The following is a 14,860-nucleotide window of genomic DNA, read 5'->3' on the forward strand; positions in this document are numbered from 1 at the left end:
TTTTTTTCAAAATTTTCTGTTTTCTTTTACGAATTGATTAATTTCCTATTCAATAATTATTGAACAATTACAACATAAAAAACTTTAATTTTAAAATAAATCCTCCATAACCATAGCATCTACAAATAGTTTATGATTTCTCTACTTTTTTATTTTAAGATTTTTAAGAACTAATATTTGTGCAAGATTAATTGCATAACACAAATATTTAAGTTTTTGGATTACTAAGATACGTATAGTTTTTTACGTTATACTACATGAGAAATTCTTAGATAGACTTAATGTTTCACATCATTCATGATCTATCCAATAAAAATATAATATTTAGATGATATTAAATATAAATTATTTCTGATATTAATGATAGCAGAAGAGGGAAAAGAGAAAGAAATTAAATACACATTCTATTATAAAATTAAAGTCATTTTCTAATTAAAATAATTAGAGTCATTGAAAATAATGAAATATAATATTTTATTTGATCAAATTAGTACAATTTTTTTGGATGGATCCTAGATAACATGGTACACCAGGTCTATAGGAATTTCTCAGTACACGACATATGTATGTTTTTCTTTGCCAAATATATATATATATATATTATGCAAGCACCATTGAAAAGAAAATGTTGTTACCTATCTTTTTTCCCCATTTCCAAGTGTGTCAATATTGAAAGGATTTTATCTTTCTCTTATTAACTTAAAATCTATATTTTCCCCCTTTATTAAAGAGTACATCTTTTCCCCGCTTAATTTTCGTTTTCAAAATTTTCAATAGTTTTTGTTTTATTTCACAAAATCATTGATTTCCTATTAAATAATTATTCAAAAATTACAACATAAAAACTTCAATTTTAAAATAATTCTTATATAACCATGGCATCTCAAAGATAGTTTATGATTTGCCTAATTTTTTATATAAAAACTTACTTAATTATGCAAGATTAATTAGCCTAACACAAATATTTAAGTTTTTAGATTACTAACATGTGTAGTCTTTTTCTGCGTTTCCAGGTTTGATACCCAAGGAAATGGGCAATCTTGTTAAACTTGAAATGTTATCTTTTGGAATAAACAATTTGAGTGGACCAATTCCTTTCAATATATTCAATATTTCAACATTGACAAGCTTAAGCCTTGACTCTAATTCCCTCTCCAGCCTTCTCCCATCATATTTAGGAACTAGCCTTCCTAACTTGAAAGAATTATCGCTAGTGGAGAATGAACTATTTGGACAAATTCCAAATAGCATATCAAATGCATCTAAGCTCACTTTGTTAGGTTTGTCATCGAATAAATTTAATGAACCTATACCCAATACATTCGGAAATCTATCAAACTTGATGACATTATCTATGGATGGCAATGATTTGAATGGGTTGATTCCTCATACAATTAACAAATTACATAGCCTCCAGTACTTAAGTCTCAGCAACAATAGATTGCAAGGGTCCATTATAGAAGAACTTTGCCAACTCAAAAGTCTAAGTGAGTTGTATCTTGCCAACAACATGTTTTCGGGAGTGGTTCCAGGATGCCTCGGGAATACTTCTTTGCGGAAGTTGGATTTGAGCTCTAACAAATTGATTTCTCATATACCCTCTTCCCTTTGGAGTCTCAAAGATATCTTGGCAATAGACATGTCCTCCAATGCACTAAGTGGGACAATTTCGCTAGAGGTATCAAACTTAAGAACAATCATATTATTGAACTTGTCACAAAATCAAATTTCAGGAAGCATCCCTACAGCTATGGGTGGCTTGCAAACTTTGATAACGCTATCATTGTCCAAAAACAAATTACAAGGGCATATTCCTGAATCGGTTGGTGGCATGATAAGTTTGGAGTCCATGGATCTTTCTCATAATTATTTGTCTGGTGTGATTCCAAAATCCTTAGAGTTATTAGTCTATCTTCAACATATTAATCTTTCTTATAATTTATTGCATGGAGAAATTCCAAGTGGGGGGCCTTTTCAGAATTTCACTGCTGAATCTTTTATGATGAATAATGATCTTTGTGGGAAGTCCCTATTACAAGTTCACCCATGTAGGAAAGAACACAGGAGCATATCAAATAAAGTGAAGCTATTGATAAAGTGCTCATTGCCTATCGTATGCATGTTTGTCATTTTGGTTGTTTTAGGCATTGTCTTTTTAAAGTGTAAGCGAGATCATATTAATGATTCAACCAACAAGGATTTAATAAATTTTGAGATACCAACTAGGATATCCTATTATGAGCTTTGGCAGGGAACAAATGGATTTGATGAGAGTAACCTTCTTGGCTCTGGAAATTTTGGATGAGTATGCAAAGCAACTCTTCCAAACTCAAAAATAGTTGCTGTAAAAGTATTTAAGTTAGAAATGGAAGACGCATTAAGAAGTTTTGATATTGAGTGTGTTGCCATGTGCAATTTACGCCATCGTAATCTCATTAAGATCATCAATTGTTGTTCAAATGATCATTTCAAATCTCTAATTATGGAATTCATGGCAAATGGGAGTCTTAACAAATGGTTATACTCTCATAACTATTGTTTAAATGTCTTGCAAAGGTTGAACATAATGATTGATGTGGCAGCTGCTTTGGAATACCTTCACCATAGTTCTTCTACACTAGTTGTTCACTGTGATTTGAAACCAAGCAATGTTTTATTAGATGAAGATATGGTGGCTCATCTTAGTGATTTTGGTATTGCTAGAATGTTTGGTGAAGGACAACTAGAAATTTATACCAACACTTTGGCTACAATTGGCTATATGGCACCAGGTAATGGTATAATAATATTTTTTGGACTTATTTATATGCTCTTTTGTTTGTTATGCTTTCTAAAATTTTAGATTATTTTATTACTAAATATTCGTTTGTTAACTATTCAATAGAGTATGGATTGGAAGGAGTTGTTTCTATCAAAGGAGATGTGTATAGTTATGGTATTTTACTAATGGAAATGTTTACAAGGAAGAAGCCAACAGATGAGATGTTTGTTGAAGGATTAAGTTTAAAGCATTGGGTTAGCAAATCAACACCACATTCAATCACCAATATTCTAGATGCCAATTTGCCTCTCAAAGAAAATCAAAATATTGGTAATTTATCACCTTATATGTCATCAGTTTTTGAGCTAGCATTGAATTGTTGCCATGACTTACCTGAGGCACGACTTTCAATGGCTGATGTTGTGGTGTCATTAAAAAAAATCAAGGTTATATTTATGGAAAATGTTAGAGGCACTTCAAGTTGAATAATTGTTAAAACAAATTTTAGCTACTATTCCTTTAACATTTTTTTTAATTTTCTTGGGAATATGTACTCTTATAAAATGGAGTGATGTGTGTTGTAATAATATATGATGTGAAATTTGAAATTTTCTTACTTGATTATATGGGTTTTGGATTTCTTCATGTTGTTTTTTTTTTTACTTTTTAGCATTTTGTTTTCCAATAATAAGAACCAAAATTCCACTCTTATTTTTCATTAGTTATTTGATTTGGGAAGAAACGGTTTTCTAAATAAATCGAAATGAGCACTGCAATTTTCTTTTTCTCCTCTATTATTCTCTAAATAATTATGTATTAGAAATATCTTGTGAGAAGAACTTGAATAACTAAAGTTGCTATCATTAGCTCAATAGAAGATGCTTAAAGAAGAACATATTAACAATTTATTTTGTTTATATATCTGCTTGATTTTCTCAATTATGAATCGAGTGATCCATTAGATACTATCATTTAAACTTTCACTTTGGTTTTCCAATTTTTTTATTTTTAATAAAAAAGAATCAGTACTTTATCATTCAATCAAACTGTTGAGAAGTTTTTTGAAAAAAAAAATCAATATCTTTTGTATGTCTTTAAAATAAATTGCACATTAATTCAAATATTCCAATATGGAAGAGTATTTACACAGGATATGTATGTAATTAAAAAAAAAATCTGTACGATAATTAAAATATATACAATGGAAGAATAATATCAAATAATATCAGCTTATAAAGAATAATGTCATATAATTTCAGTCTATGCTACTCTCTGCAAGCTGGAGAATGTATGTCATGCATACCCAACTTGGACAAATAAAATAAATCAGTAAAAAAGAACAAAAAAAAGTATGAAACTCAAATATATTTTTTCTTATCTTAAAATAATGGTAAAGAATGTTGAAATAACTACAAATTTGATGTATGAAAAAAAAAAGTACTAATAAGTAAAGGAGCAATATCAAACCTCTCGATATAATAAGAAATTAATTATTGCTCCTTTATGTTCAAAAACTCATATACATTATATAAAACATTGAAAGGTGCAACACCAAGAGGCTTAGTATAGATGCCAACCTACGTGCATTCTTTGACATTCCATAACACACTGAAGTTGATAGGAGAAACTTTTCCAAAAAAGGAGGTCATACCAATAGGCTTGGGTCTAACAAAAGGATCGAGCTAGTTTTTCATAGCATGACAAACTAAGATTTAAATCTTCACTGGCAGAAATGCTTGTATTTAGTGTCTTATTGGCGACCATACCCCAAACAAATTACGTCCAATAAAGAGATATTTGTGAGTAATAAGAAAAGGATGTCATCCTGAAATAGAAGATGGGAAATATTACTCCCTTTTCAACCTATCCGCAAATATGCAAGTGACATTAATGCCTAATTGCCTATGGTCACTCAGTATTACTCATGGCAAAATGCAAAGTAAAAGAAAATGATAAATAAAAAATTTATTGTGATAACCCAACTTAAAAAAGATTTAAATTAAATTATAGTAAAATATAATAAAATTAATAGGAGTAAAGTTAAATATAATTATAATAAAGTAGAATTAAAAAGATTCAAATTTGAAATGCTATAAAATCATCTTATCAAATCTTTTAGATATTCATCCCGCAACTGATAGGATTTCATATATGTCAATGTAATAATCTTGAAATAGGTTAAAAAATTAAAAAAGAATCAACAATAAAATAGATTTTATCAATATTTATGTATATATTAAAAATAATTAATAGAAAACCCTAACCTTATAACTTTCCGCTCCTATAGTTTCGATTGCCGCCACACCCATTCATGAGCTCAATCACATTAGAAAGTCTTCATTTAACTCTTTTGTAGTTCGGGCCACACCATTGTCGTAGCATTGTTCTTTATGATTTGGCGGTTTTTTTGGTTGAAGCCTTCAACAAAAAAATTGACTCCTCTATCTTTTAATTTACTACTATATAAGGTAACTCTCAAACTCAACTTTAGAATTACATTTGGAAAGATCTAGGTTTAGGTTAACGACCATATTAGGAAAATTATATTTAGGGTTATTTTTTGTAATTACACTTAAAGACCCAAAACTCTTAAAAATTACACTTTAACCTCAATTGAGCGTGATATTACAAGGTTAACCTTCACTCTTGTTTATTTTTAAATCAAGGTACTTATTTATTCTCTCATTATATTTAATTACATATAATTAACTTTGAACATTAATAGTTACTATTTGGCTTTGGATAAGCTATTACTCTTGCTTGTTTTTCTTCTCTTTCCTTTCTTAGCCTAGTTAGCAGTTGAGCTATCTAAGAAAAAAAAAATCAAAGATACTCTCTTTGTAATAGTTAGCCAAATTTAAGAGGTCTTGGTATTTTAAACTCATCCTAGACCATCGTCTTCCTAGAGAACTGTCGCATATGATGTGGCTCAGTAACTTTTTGCCAAGTCTATTATGACCATGAGATCTACTCGCGAACTTGAGATCTAACTGCGATCTCATTGAGCCCTTTTTGGATCTACTATGATCCGTAGAATCTAACTGTAATTCTTCTCTAGAAGACTTAGGACATAAGGATAAAGTTGTCAAATAACACCACTTCTATTTAATCCAGCAACTTTATTGATTATTTTTCAAGACTAATCTTAGATATCTTTATTGCCCTCTTGGACCTTATTTATTTCTTTTTAGCCTATCCTAGATATTTTTGGACTTCAACTTGCTAATTTTTTAGTTCCGAACACTTCCTTGAAGTCTGTAAAAATATTACGCTTTTGCCCAAGAAAGACTTTAAATTTATCATGTGGTCCTTAAGAATCATTCTTTTTTTCAAGTCACTTTAAGGACTTTTGATTACTTGGGCTTAGTAGCTTACTGAATCTTGGCATATTCTTGAGCTTCTAAGTCTAAAATTCAGAATGTTACAGTCACCCATAACAGATTTGTACCCAAAAGAAGCATATTGATTGCCATTTGTTGGTGGTTTCATTGAATCTTTTAACGCTTGAGATTAGAAATCAAAAATAGTATAGAAACAAACTTATAAATCAGAAAGTGGGGCTCATATTTATGAAAATGGGCACTGCACGCTGAAGAATGGCAGTCACAGTTGCTTTGATTGTTCTTAACTTTTTCCCCAAAACAATGAATAAATGGACCCATTACGTTTCAAAGATGCAAAGTAATATGGCTTAATTGTTTTACGTAAACTATAAAACATATAAAAATACAATTAAAATGAGATAGAAATAATAATAAAAATATGTGTTCTCATTCGGTGCTCATCAGCTCATCAGAGTGATGAGCACCGAGAGCTCAGCGGACAAAATGGTGAGTTTCAATAAGTGGAAAGATCCTAACTGTTGGTATAGATTAATGATTACCGTTCGATCATCCAGAATTCTTTCTTCCATCGGTTGGGTGGGATTTTGTTTCCTTTCTCCAAATTTTCCCGTGAAACTTCAGAGACGAACAGAGATGGACAACACAATCCAAAACACAAAAACAGAGCAAGAAAATGGAAGAAACTGCATTGAAACAGGGCAAGATGATGAAAGAAATTGCATCGAAATAGAGGAGGAAGAAGGAATAGAAGGATTGATGCAAGCTAGAGAAGAGGAGGAAGGAAGAAATGGATCGCTGCAACCTCAACAAGAGAAGGAAGGACAAAGACGGTGGGTACAATAAAACTAATACACTAGCTATATGATACACACACAAACACCCATTGAAAAGCTGAAACTTTATCAAAAAAAACACAGTTAAAACCTGCAGTGAATGTGTATATATACACGCTAGCAATATGCATGTATGTATATAAATATACACGTTGACATTGCTATATATATGGACACACGCATGTATAAAACTTGATATTTCACACACATGTATATATAAGATGAACGGAGTTAATTAAAAAAGTTGAGATTATAATTTTATGTTTTATGAATTTTTCTTAAAAAATTGAATATTTGATATAATTTAAATAGAGTTGATTTTATTTTGTATAGGGACTTTATGATGGAGGATGAATTGAAACCCAAAATAGGAAGGGAGTTTGGAAGTTGGGAAGAGGCATGGGAATTTTGGCAAGAATATGCTAAAAACACTGGGTTTGAACCTAGAAAGTATAATGGTACAAATAGCAGAAAAGATGGTTCACTTATTACATATCGATATGTATGTTGTAAGGAAGGTTGTCGGAAAGAAGGTAAAAAGGAGACATATTCTTCCAAGTATCGGGCAGAGACAAGGACTAACTGTAAGGCAAGAATGATAGTGTCTTTTATTGATCAAAAGTATAAAATCACTAAATTTGATGAAGAGCATAATCATCCCTTGCACACACCAGCAACAAGGCACTTCTTAGCCTCTCAAAGAAATTTATCAGAAGTTGATGCTTATGGGATTGATTTGGCAAGAAAGTCTGGGCTCCAACAAAAAGCTACGTTTGACTTAATGAGTACATATGCTGAGGTAAATCAAGTCTTGGATATACTCGAGTAGATATGCAAAACTATTTGCAAAAAGAAAAGCAAAGAAGTATGAAGTATGGAGAGGTAAGGTGTCTATTTGAATATTTTCAAAAACAACTTGCAGCAAATCCTGCATTCTACCATAAATATCAGGTGGACACAGAAGAACAAATCACCAATGTGTTTTGGGCAGATGCTGGAATGCTAATAGACTATGCACTTTTTGGTGAGGTCGTATCTCTAGACACAACATATTGCACAAATTGTGATCATCGACCTCTTGCAATCTTTTCTGGCTTTAATCATTATAGAAGTGCAGTCATTTTTGGAGTAGCATTATTGTATGATGAGACCACTATGTCTTTCAAGTGGCTATTAGAAACTTTCTTAGATGCTCATATGCAAAAGAAGCCTGAAACTGTGTTTACAGATCAAGATCAAGCTATGGCAAGAGCTTTAAGTGAAATTCTTCCTGACACAAAGCATTGTCTGTGTACTTGGCATTTAAAGCAAAATGGCATCAAATACTTGGGAAATTTAATGAAAGATGGATCACATTTTTTAACTGATTTCTGTAAATGCATGTCTAAAATTTCAGAAGAAGACAAGTTTGAAGACGCATGGAGCCAATTAATCTCTTCTTATGATGTCCATGAGAATACATGGTTGATATCCATGTATAAGATTAAAGAGAAATGGGCTTGGTGCTCTGTAAAAAATCATCGTACTCTAGGTATGAGAAGTACACAGCTTAGTGAAAGTGTGAATGCTGATGTAAAGAGATGCACAACACCGGGCTTAGCTATAAATGAATTCTTTACCACTTTTGACAAAGTTGTTGCAGAGAAGCGAGACAAGGAATTGAAGCTTGAGTTTGATTCTCGACAACAAATATTGCGCCAACTTGTGCTAACTTATACCCCCGATGCCTTTGACATGTTCCAAGCACAATGGATCTCCAATTCTCTGTGATGTTGTCTAATCGTGATGAGGAAGGACCATCGTATGTATACACTGCTCATATGATTGATGAAGAAGGAGAATGGAGAGTTGAGTTTAAACCCGAGACATATGAAATTTGTTGCACTTGTCGGATGTTTGAGACTACTGGGATATTATGTTGTCATGCATTGAAAGTATATGAGTCGAAGGATGTGAGAATTATGCCCAAGCAATACATTATCAAGAGATGGACTAGAGAAGCAAGGAGTGATGTTGTATATGATATTGGAGGGAGTGAGATACAAGTAGACCCAAGGCTTGAAATCACATAAAGGTATAGACAATTAATGCATAAAATGGGAAGATTGGCAAAAAAGGCAGCCAAGAATGTTGAAAGTTTTGAGCATGTTTAGAGATGCATCATTGAATTGGAAAAAGAAATTTCAGATAGTAATGAAGATGCTACTCATGAGCCAAGTAGATCACCAGTCATAGACTTTGAAAATATGCCTAAAGGGTTCAAAAAGAGAGAAGGAAGAAAAAGAAAGCGACGTTATAAACCTTAGGAGGAAAAAAATTTAATGATCAGAAGACGACTTATAAAAGACCAAGAGGTATTGAGTTTTTTATTTAAATTGCATTTAATACAAAAATTTGTTACTAATTTTATATTTTTCTTGCGTAGGGAATCAAGAGGCTCCATTCTATAAGAAAAGAAGAAAAGATTCAAAAAACAAATTTACAAAGACACAAGCTGTAACCATTCCAGCAGAACTTATACAGACTCAAGAATCAACATTTCCATATTCAACTCAATATGTTTTTGCACCATCTACATCCGAACTATTGTCATTTACAAGCTTGTTGACAGTAAATAAGTTAATACTAATAATTATGTACAGTTATCATATCATCAACTCACAACCATTATCATTTGGAATTTAGGAGCCTGAAGAAAATGCAATCCCATCTCTTGAAGCCATAGAGATTATAGCAGCAAATTATTCACAAGGTATACACTAGAAGAGTAGATGGAATAATCTTTCATTCATTTCAAAGTTTTTGTACATTTGCTACTTGTATACATAGATTGTCTTATCACATATGGACATCACATTACATAAACCTAACTAGCTACAATTTCTTCTTCATACAGGACATTAAAATAGATGCAAGATAGGTTGCTGGCCATTTTTTTGGATTCACAAGCATTACACAATTTTTTGGACATTATGGTATATCCCCATCTCCTCTTTTGGAGCACATGACTTCATAGTATGATTCTTTTTGTTGGATGGCACTTGCTTTGCTTTATTGGACAACAATCATCTGCCCCTACCAGCATTTAGTAGCAAATTAATCTCCATCCATCATTGGACAGCTTTCAGCCTTCCTCTTGTTTTTTGTCAATCTATGTTTGTAAATGTCCATTCAGCCTTCCTTTTGTTTTTGTCAGTCTATTGTTCCTGTAAATGAAATATTTACTAAGGGTAAGAACTATATTCAGTCGACATATCTACAAATGCTAAGAGTTTTAATTGATTACATGGATAGATGCCTTATTAAGGTTCTAAAGACCAAACTCTTTAATCTTTATTTTTTTTTTGGAGCAAAAATAGCAAGCCAAAGGCTTAAAAGCTTACAAAAGGTAAAGCCTAATTAACTATAGATCTATTGTCTTGTAATGCCGCACAACAACCAATAGGTACATCATTGATAAAAGTTACCAAACTCCTTCATTTAACATGAGTTGGGAAGAGCAAAATCAAGGAGGATTGGAACAGATTTTTGTGCATCCATGTCAACATGTTATATTATTATACTTGCAATGAGTCCAGTTTGTGGGAAGAGCATGGAGAGCTAGCTGGACGTCTGGGTTATTCATATAGGCTTCCATGTAGTAATTAGAGCATGGATCATAATTGTACAGCCGAAATTATCAATACATTAATTGAAAAGACAGTCTCATCAGATTGAGAAGATATTGCTAACAAAATGACTACAGGAAGACTTGCAAAACCAGGTGGACCATTTATGAGTGAGGTGTCAGGTGAACCAGGAAAACTTATATTATCAATAATTGAATGGGTTTCATATGAGCTTAGAGCATAAGTCCATAAGTAATTGAATATTCCCTCTGAACTTGTTTCATCATCAATCCAAGCATTCCCTATTTGAGATTTCATCAAAAATATGTCAAATTATATAAAATTTCATAGTAATTAAGTGTGTTGCAGCAAGCAAATTAAAGGGCATTGTTGTTAAAGGATGGACGTACAGCAATGCCTTTAAGGTTGATAATGGTTTGTCCAGAGAAAATATTTTGGACCAAAATGGTGTAAGCAAGTTGAGGCAGATAATGACCAGCGTAGCTCTCTCCAATGATCAAGAAATCTCTGAATTTGTATTGTGGAAATCTCTCAAGCCAATTGATGAGGAACACATAGGCATCTTTTGCTGTAAACTTATCTCCTGCTTGATCATAATCAGACGAAGTGTTTAAGTAGGAAAAGCCCACTCCAACTAGTGATTCCAAGAACAACACATTAGCCACTGCATGTATTCATCAACACCAGAATTGCAACCATCCAATGAGCACAAAGGCAAGTAAGACTGTATTAAGATCACACAAAGTATGCTACATGTTATAGAATTAACATGTTATAAATTGAAAATCAACATGTTCATTATATTCTTACAATCACAGAATTTTGTAGAATTAACAAAAATCACAATAGCATAAATCATATTTTTTTCTTTTTGGAGGGGGAAAAAGATTACTCGAAAACATAGTTGCTAGATTAAAAAACTTAGAAAAGGATCTAAAAAAACATTCCCTACAATCTTCAATTTCCATTCTCCAATTGGGAAATTGCATCTGGGCTTGTTCACTTCATGTTGTCAATTAAAGGAACTAATAAATTGAATATGTGTATGAACATAGATGCTGAGAGTTGAATATGCGTATTCTAAGTTAAGTAAGCCTTATGTATGATCAAACCTCTTCAACCTTCAAAATTCGCAAATCACGGAGGGTTACCGTCTTGCCGATGCTACCACTGCAAGTCTCTGGTCTGAACGCTCTTTGCTGTCCTGCTGGTGCTGTCGCAGGTCTGGTGCAAATGCCCTGAAAGCTTTCAAGTTGGGGAGGAAAAAGCCTGGTGCGCGCGCTTTGAATGATTTTGATTTTGGGAGGAAGAAGCCTGGGGCGAGCGATCTGAACGGAAACGATTTGGGGAGGAAGAGGAATACGTGCGGTGCGAAATCTTGAGTCCGAAATGCAAATGATTTGGGGAGCAAGAGGAATAAAAAATTAAAAAGAATATTAAATATTAATTATAAAAGGACGGTTGAGATTATGTAAAAATCAGCGGCTTAAATCTTTCCACTTATTGAAACTCACCGTTTTGTCCGCTGAGCTCTTGGTGCTCATCACTCTGATGAGCACCGAATGAGAACGCTAAAAATACTTAGAAACAGGGGTAAAGCTACAAACCTTAGTAAACCATTTGTACAATGTAGCAACATTGTTGGTTAAGATTGCATTCAAAGTGCACTTGCAGGACACGAATGAGGGACGGACAACAAACTAGACTTGAGCAGCGGACAGAACTGGTAATACAAGCTAACGGCCATGGCTAGAATCAGACTAGAAATTATTAGCGGACAAATGGTGGCCTGGAACAGATCATCAGAGAACATTTCATTGTCCATTACGAGATGAAGAGCACATCAATAGAGGAGAGCCACATTGGGTATAGTGATTGAGATTAATCTCCTTCGTTGATCGATTATATAAACTTCTGAAAAAGAAACAAAGCAAAACCATTACCATTTTCCTTCAATATGCAGGAGTTCTTGGAGAAAGAATGAATGCAAGATTCCGATCAATCGAGAATATCTCTTTCAGGAAGAAAAACTGTTTAGTGAATTAGCATCAACGTAGAGTTGCAAATCACAAAGCTCGAGCATGGCTTGCTACTTGGGCATTGAAGGATTGAGAGAAGATGAGATGGTGTTGCCAGGGATAAATATTTGAGTAAATTTAAAATTTGAATTTTAAAAGGACTAAGAGAGTGGACAGGCATCTAGAAGACACGGACGATACTGATACGAGAGAGAGTAATCAATGAACCCTTAAAAAAAATTGAAAATTAACCAAGTGGCGATGGCCAACATAACAAAGGGATTAGCGAAAAAGCACAAACGAAGGTACACAGCGTGAACACAATGCCTTCTTTAGGTGTGAATGCACAATGAGTTATGAGGCTTAAACAGATGGTAAAATGGATTTGTGACCACTCACATTTACCATAAAATTGAAGTCGACCAATGAGAAAAATAAAAATGATGGCCAATCAAACGCGTGCTACATTCTTGGAATAAAGAAGTTGATGGAAGAATTAGCTTGGAGAGCAAAATGTGTGGATTCACGAAGGAGAATGGAAGTAGGCAGAAGGAGCAGTGAATGTTTTCGACAAAAAGTATGATTGATTAAAAATCGAGGGTGGTAGCCGAGGAGTCAATAATTCATGCACCCGCTGCCGAATATAATTTGACCCACCAAGCAAACGAAATCTAATTGCCAGTGGCCACGTATTGATCACTAATTAGCAAACATTATCGCGAGGAAAGTAATTAGATTTAATAGATATATTTAACAGAGATAAAATTAAAAATTTATTAAATTTTTAAATAAAGTTAATGAGATTTAAGAATTTTCTTGGTTTCAGTAAAAATGTTGGAAGTGATTTATAAATAGGAAGAGAAGGAGTATAAATTATTGTCAACTTCGTAGCTCTTTAATTGTTAATAATTTTACTGTGCAATTATAGAAGTGCCCTTATTTTATTTTATTTTTAATAAGTTACTCCACCTCTTCCTTCATCCCTCTCGCGCTATGAATTTTCCATGAATGCTAACACACACAAGAAAAAAAAAAAAAAAAAAGAACCCAAAAAAGTGGCTTCCGAGAATGAACAAAGGCGCGCGGAAGCCGAAATGCAAAGGCCAAAATCACATCTTCTGTTCCATTAATCCTTGCCTCATACTTCAAGTCCATATACTATCAATAAACATTTATTTCATATTTTTTTTATCATAGTTATTTGAAGGAACTTAGAATTTAATTCTTGAATGAGTTGAATACATCTTACAAGATAACAGTAATAAATTTGGCAAAAATAATTAATCCAAATTTGAAAAGATAACAGTAATAAATTTAAATTAAATTATAATTTCATATATTCCTTGATATGAAAAAAATTAATTATAATTATTTCATTAAAAAAATTTATCTTTCAAACATAAAACAGATGAATTAAAATTTTAATAATAGACAAAGATATATAAATAACTATAGAAAATCAATTACATATTACATTATAGGAATTGAATGAAAATTTTAATATAACTAAAAAAAAGGCTAGTTCAACCATATTTTGGGCTCAAAATAGAGGGAATTAATGTGATAGAATGTTTCACAATAAATGCGGGAAGACTTCCTATTTTGGAATCAATTAGGAATCAATTAATCATTAATTCTTTATTTTTGATCAACTCTCATTAAACAGAAATATATCAAATATCCAATCATTGCCAGATTTCCATGAATGGGTGAGTAATTTCTAACGGTGTCTTATTGTAAAATTGAGTGGCACTTGATTTGTATATATGGAATCACGTGAACGGGGACCTCCAACGCTTTGCCCAGGGAATCCGAAGACCAAAACCGTGTTTGTTGGGTTCACGTGCAAAAGAGAAGGCCAGCTTCATCTAACACGTGTTACAGGCTCATTGAAAAGGTTGCATTATACCAATGAAATGTTACTCTTTCTTGACTCATTTGTATTGTTAGTTACTACTCCTTCCATCCCAAATTATAAGATATTTTTAAAAAAATCGACATTCCAAAATATAAGATACTTTGATAAAAATTAGGTCTCATTAATGACGCTTTTTAATATTACCCTTCTCATATATTCTCTTTTTTTCAATATTCTTTCATCAATGGAGTATTAAATGAAAGTATTTTTGAAAATTTATATTTTGTGTAAAAAACTAAGGTTGTAAAGTGTATTTAATAAGCTTTATTGATATGTGAGATTTTGTTCAAAAGAGTTTTATAATTTGCAACAGAGGGAGTACTATGAAAGTAAAATTGTAGAAAGTAATGGCGGTAA

At 32.4% G+C, this 14,860-nt stretch overlaps 1 protein-coding gene, 1 long non-coding RNA gene and 1 pseudogene across 2 annotated transcripts; 2 read left to right on the plus strand and 1 right to left on the minus strand.

Moving 5' to 3' along the window:
* Positions 1-870: 870 nt before the first annotated feature.
* On the plus strand, positions 871-3,246 carry LOC129287208 (receptor kinase-like protein Xa21; annotated as a pseudogene).
* A 3,315-nt stretch (positions 3,247-6,561) lies between these two features.
* LOC129286451 (protein FAR-RED IMPAIRED RESPONSE 1-like) lies at positions 6,562-8,708 on the plus strand. Its single transcript, XM_054922413.1, has 3 exons — positions 6,562-6,935; positions 7,272-7,737; positions 7,890-8,708. Exons 1-3 carry the CDS (start codon positions 6,562-6,564, stop codon positions 8,706-8,708), a joined length of 1,659 nt encoding a protein of 552 aa, XP_054778388.1.
* Positions 8,709-9,706: 998 nt separating this feature from the next.
* On the minus strand, positions 9,707-11,938 carry LOC129284882 (uncharacterized). The gene is made up of 3 exons (XR_008586995.1): positions 11,680-11,938; positions 10,957-11,231; positions 9,707-10,144 (listed from the first exon to the last, which is right to left on the minus strand). It is a non-coding gene; the product is annotated as an uncharacterized LOC129284882 (long non-coding RNA).
* Positions 11,939-14,860: the final 2,922 nt, after the last annotated feature.

Source organism: Prosopis cineraria, unplaced genomic scaffold (genome assembly GCF_029017545.1).
Source record: "Prosopis cineraria cultivar Desert tree isolate PC_DT_omini unplaced genomic scaffold, ASM2901754v1 PC11, whole genome shotgun sequence".
Classification (NCBI taxonomy): domain Eukaryota; kingdom Viridiplantae; phylum Streptophyta; class Magnoliopsida; order Fabales; family Fabaceae; genus Prosopis; species Prosopis cineraria.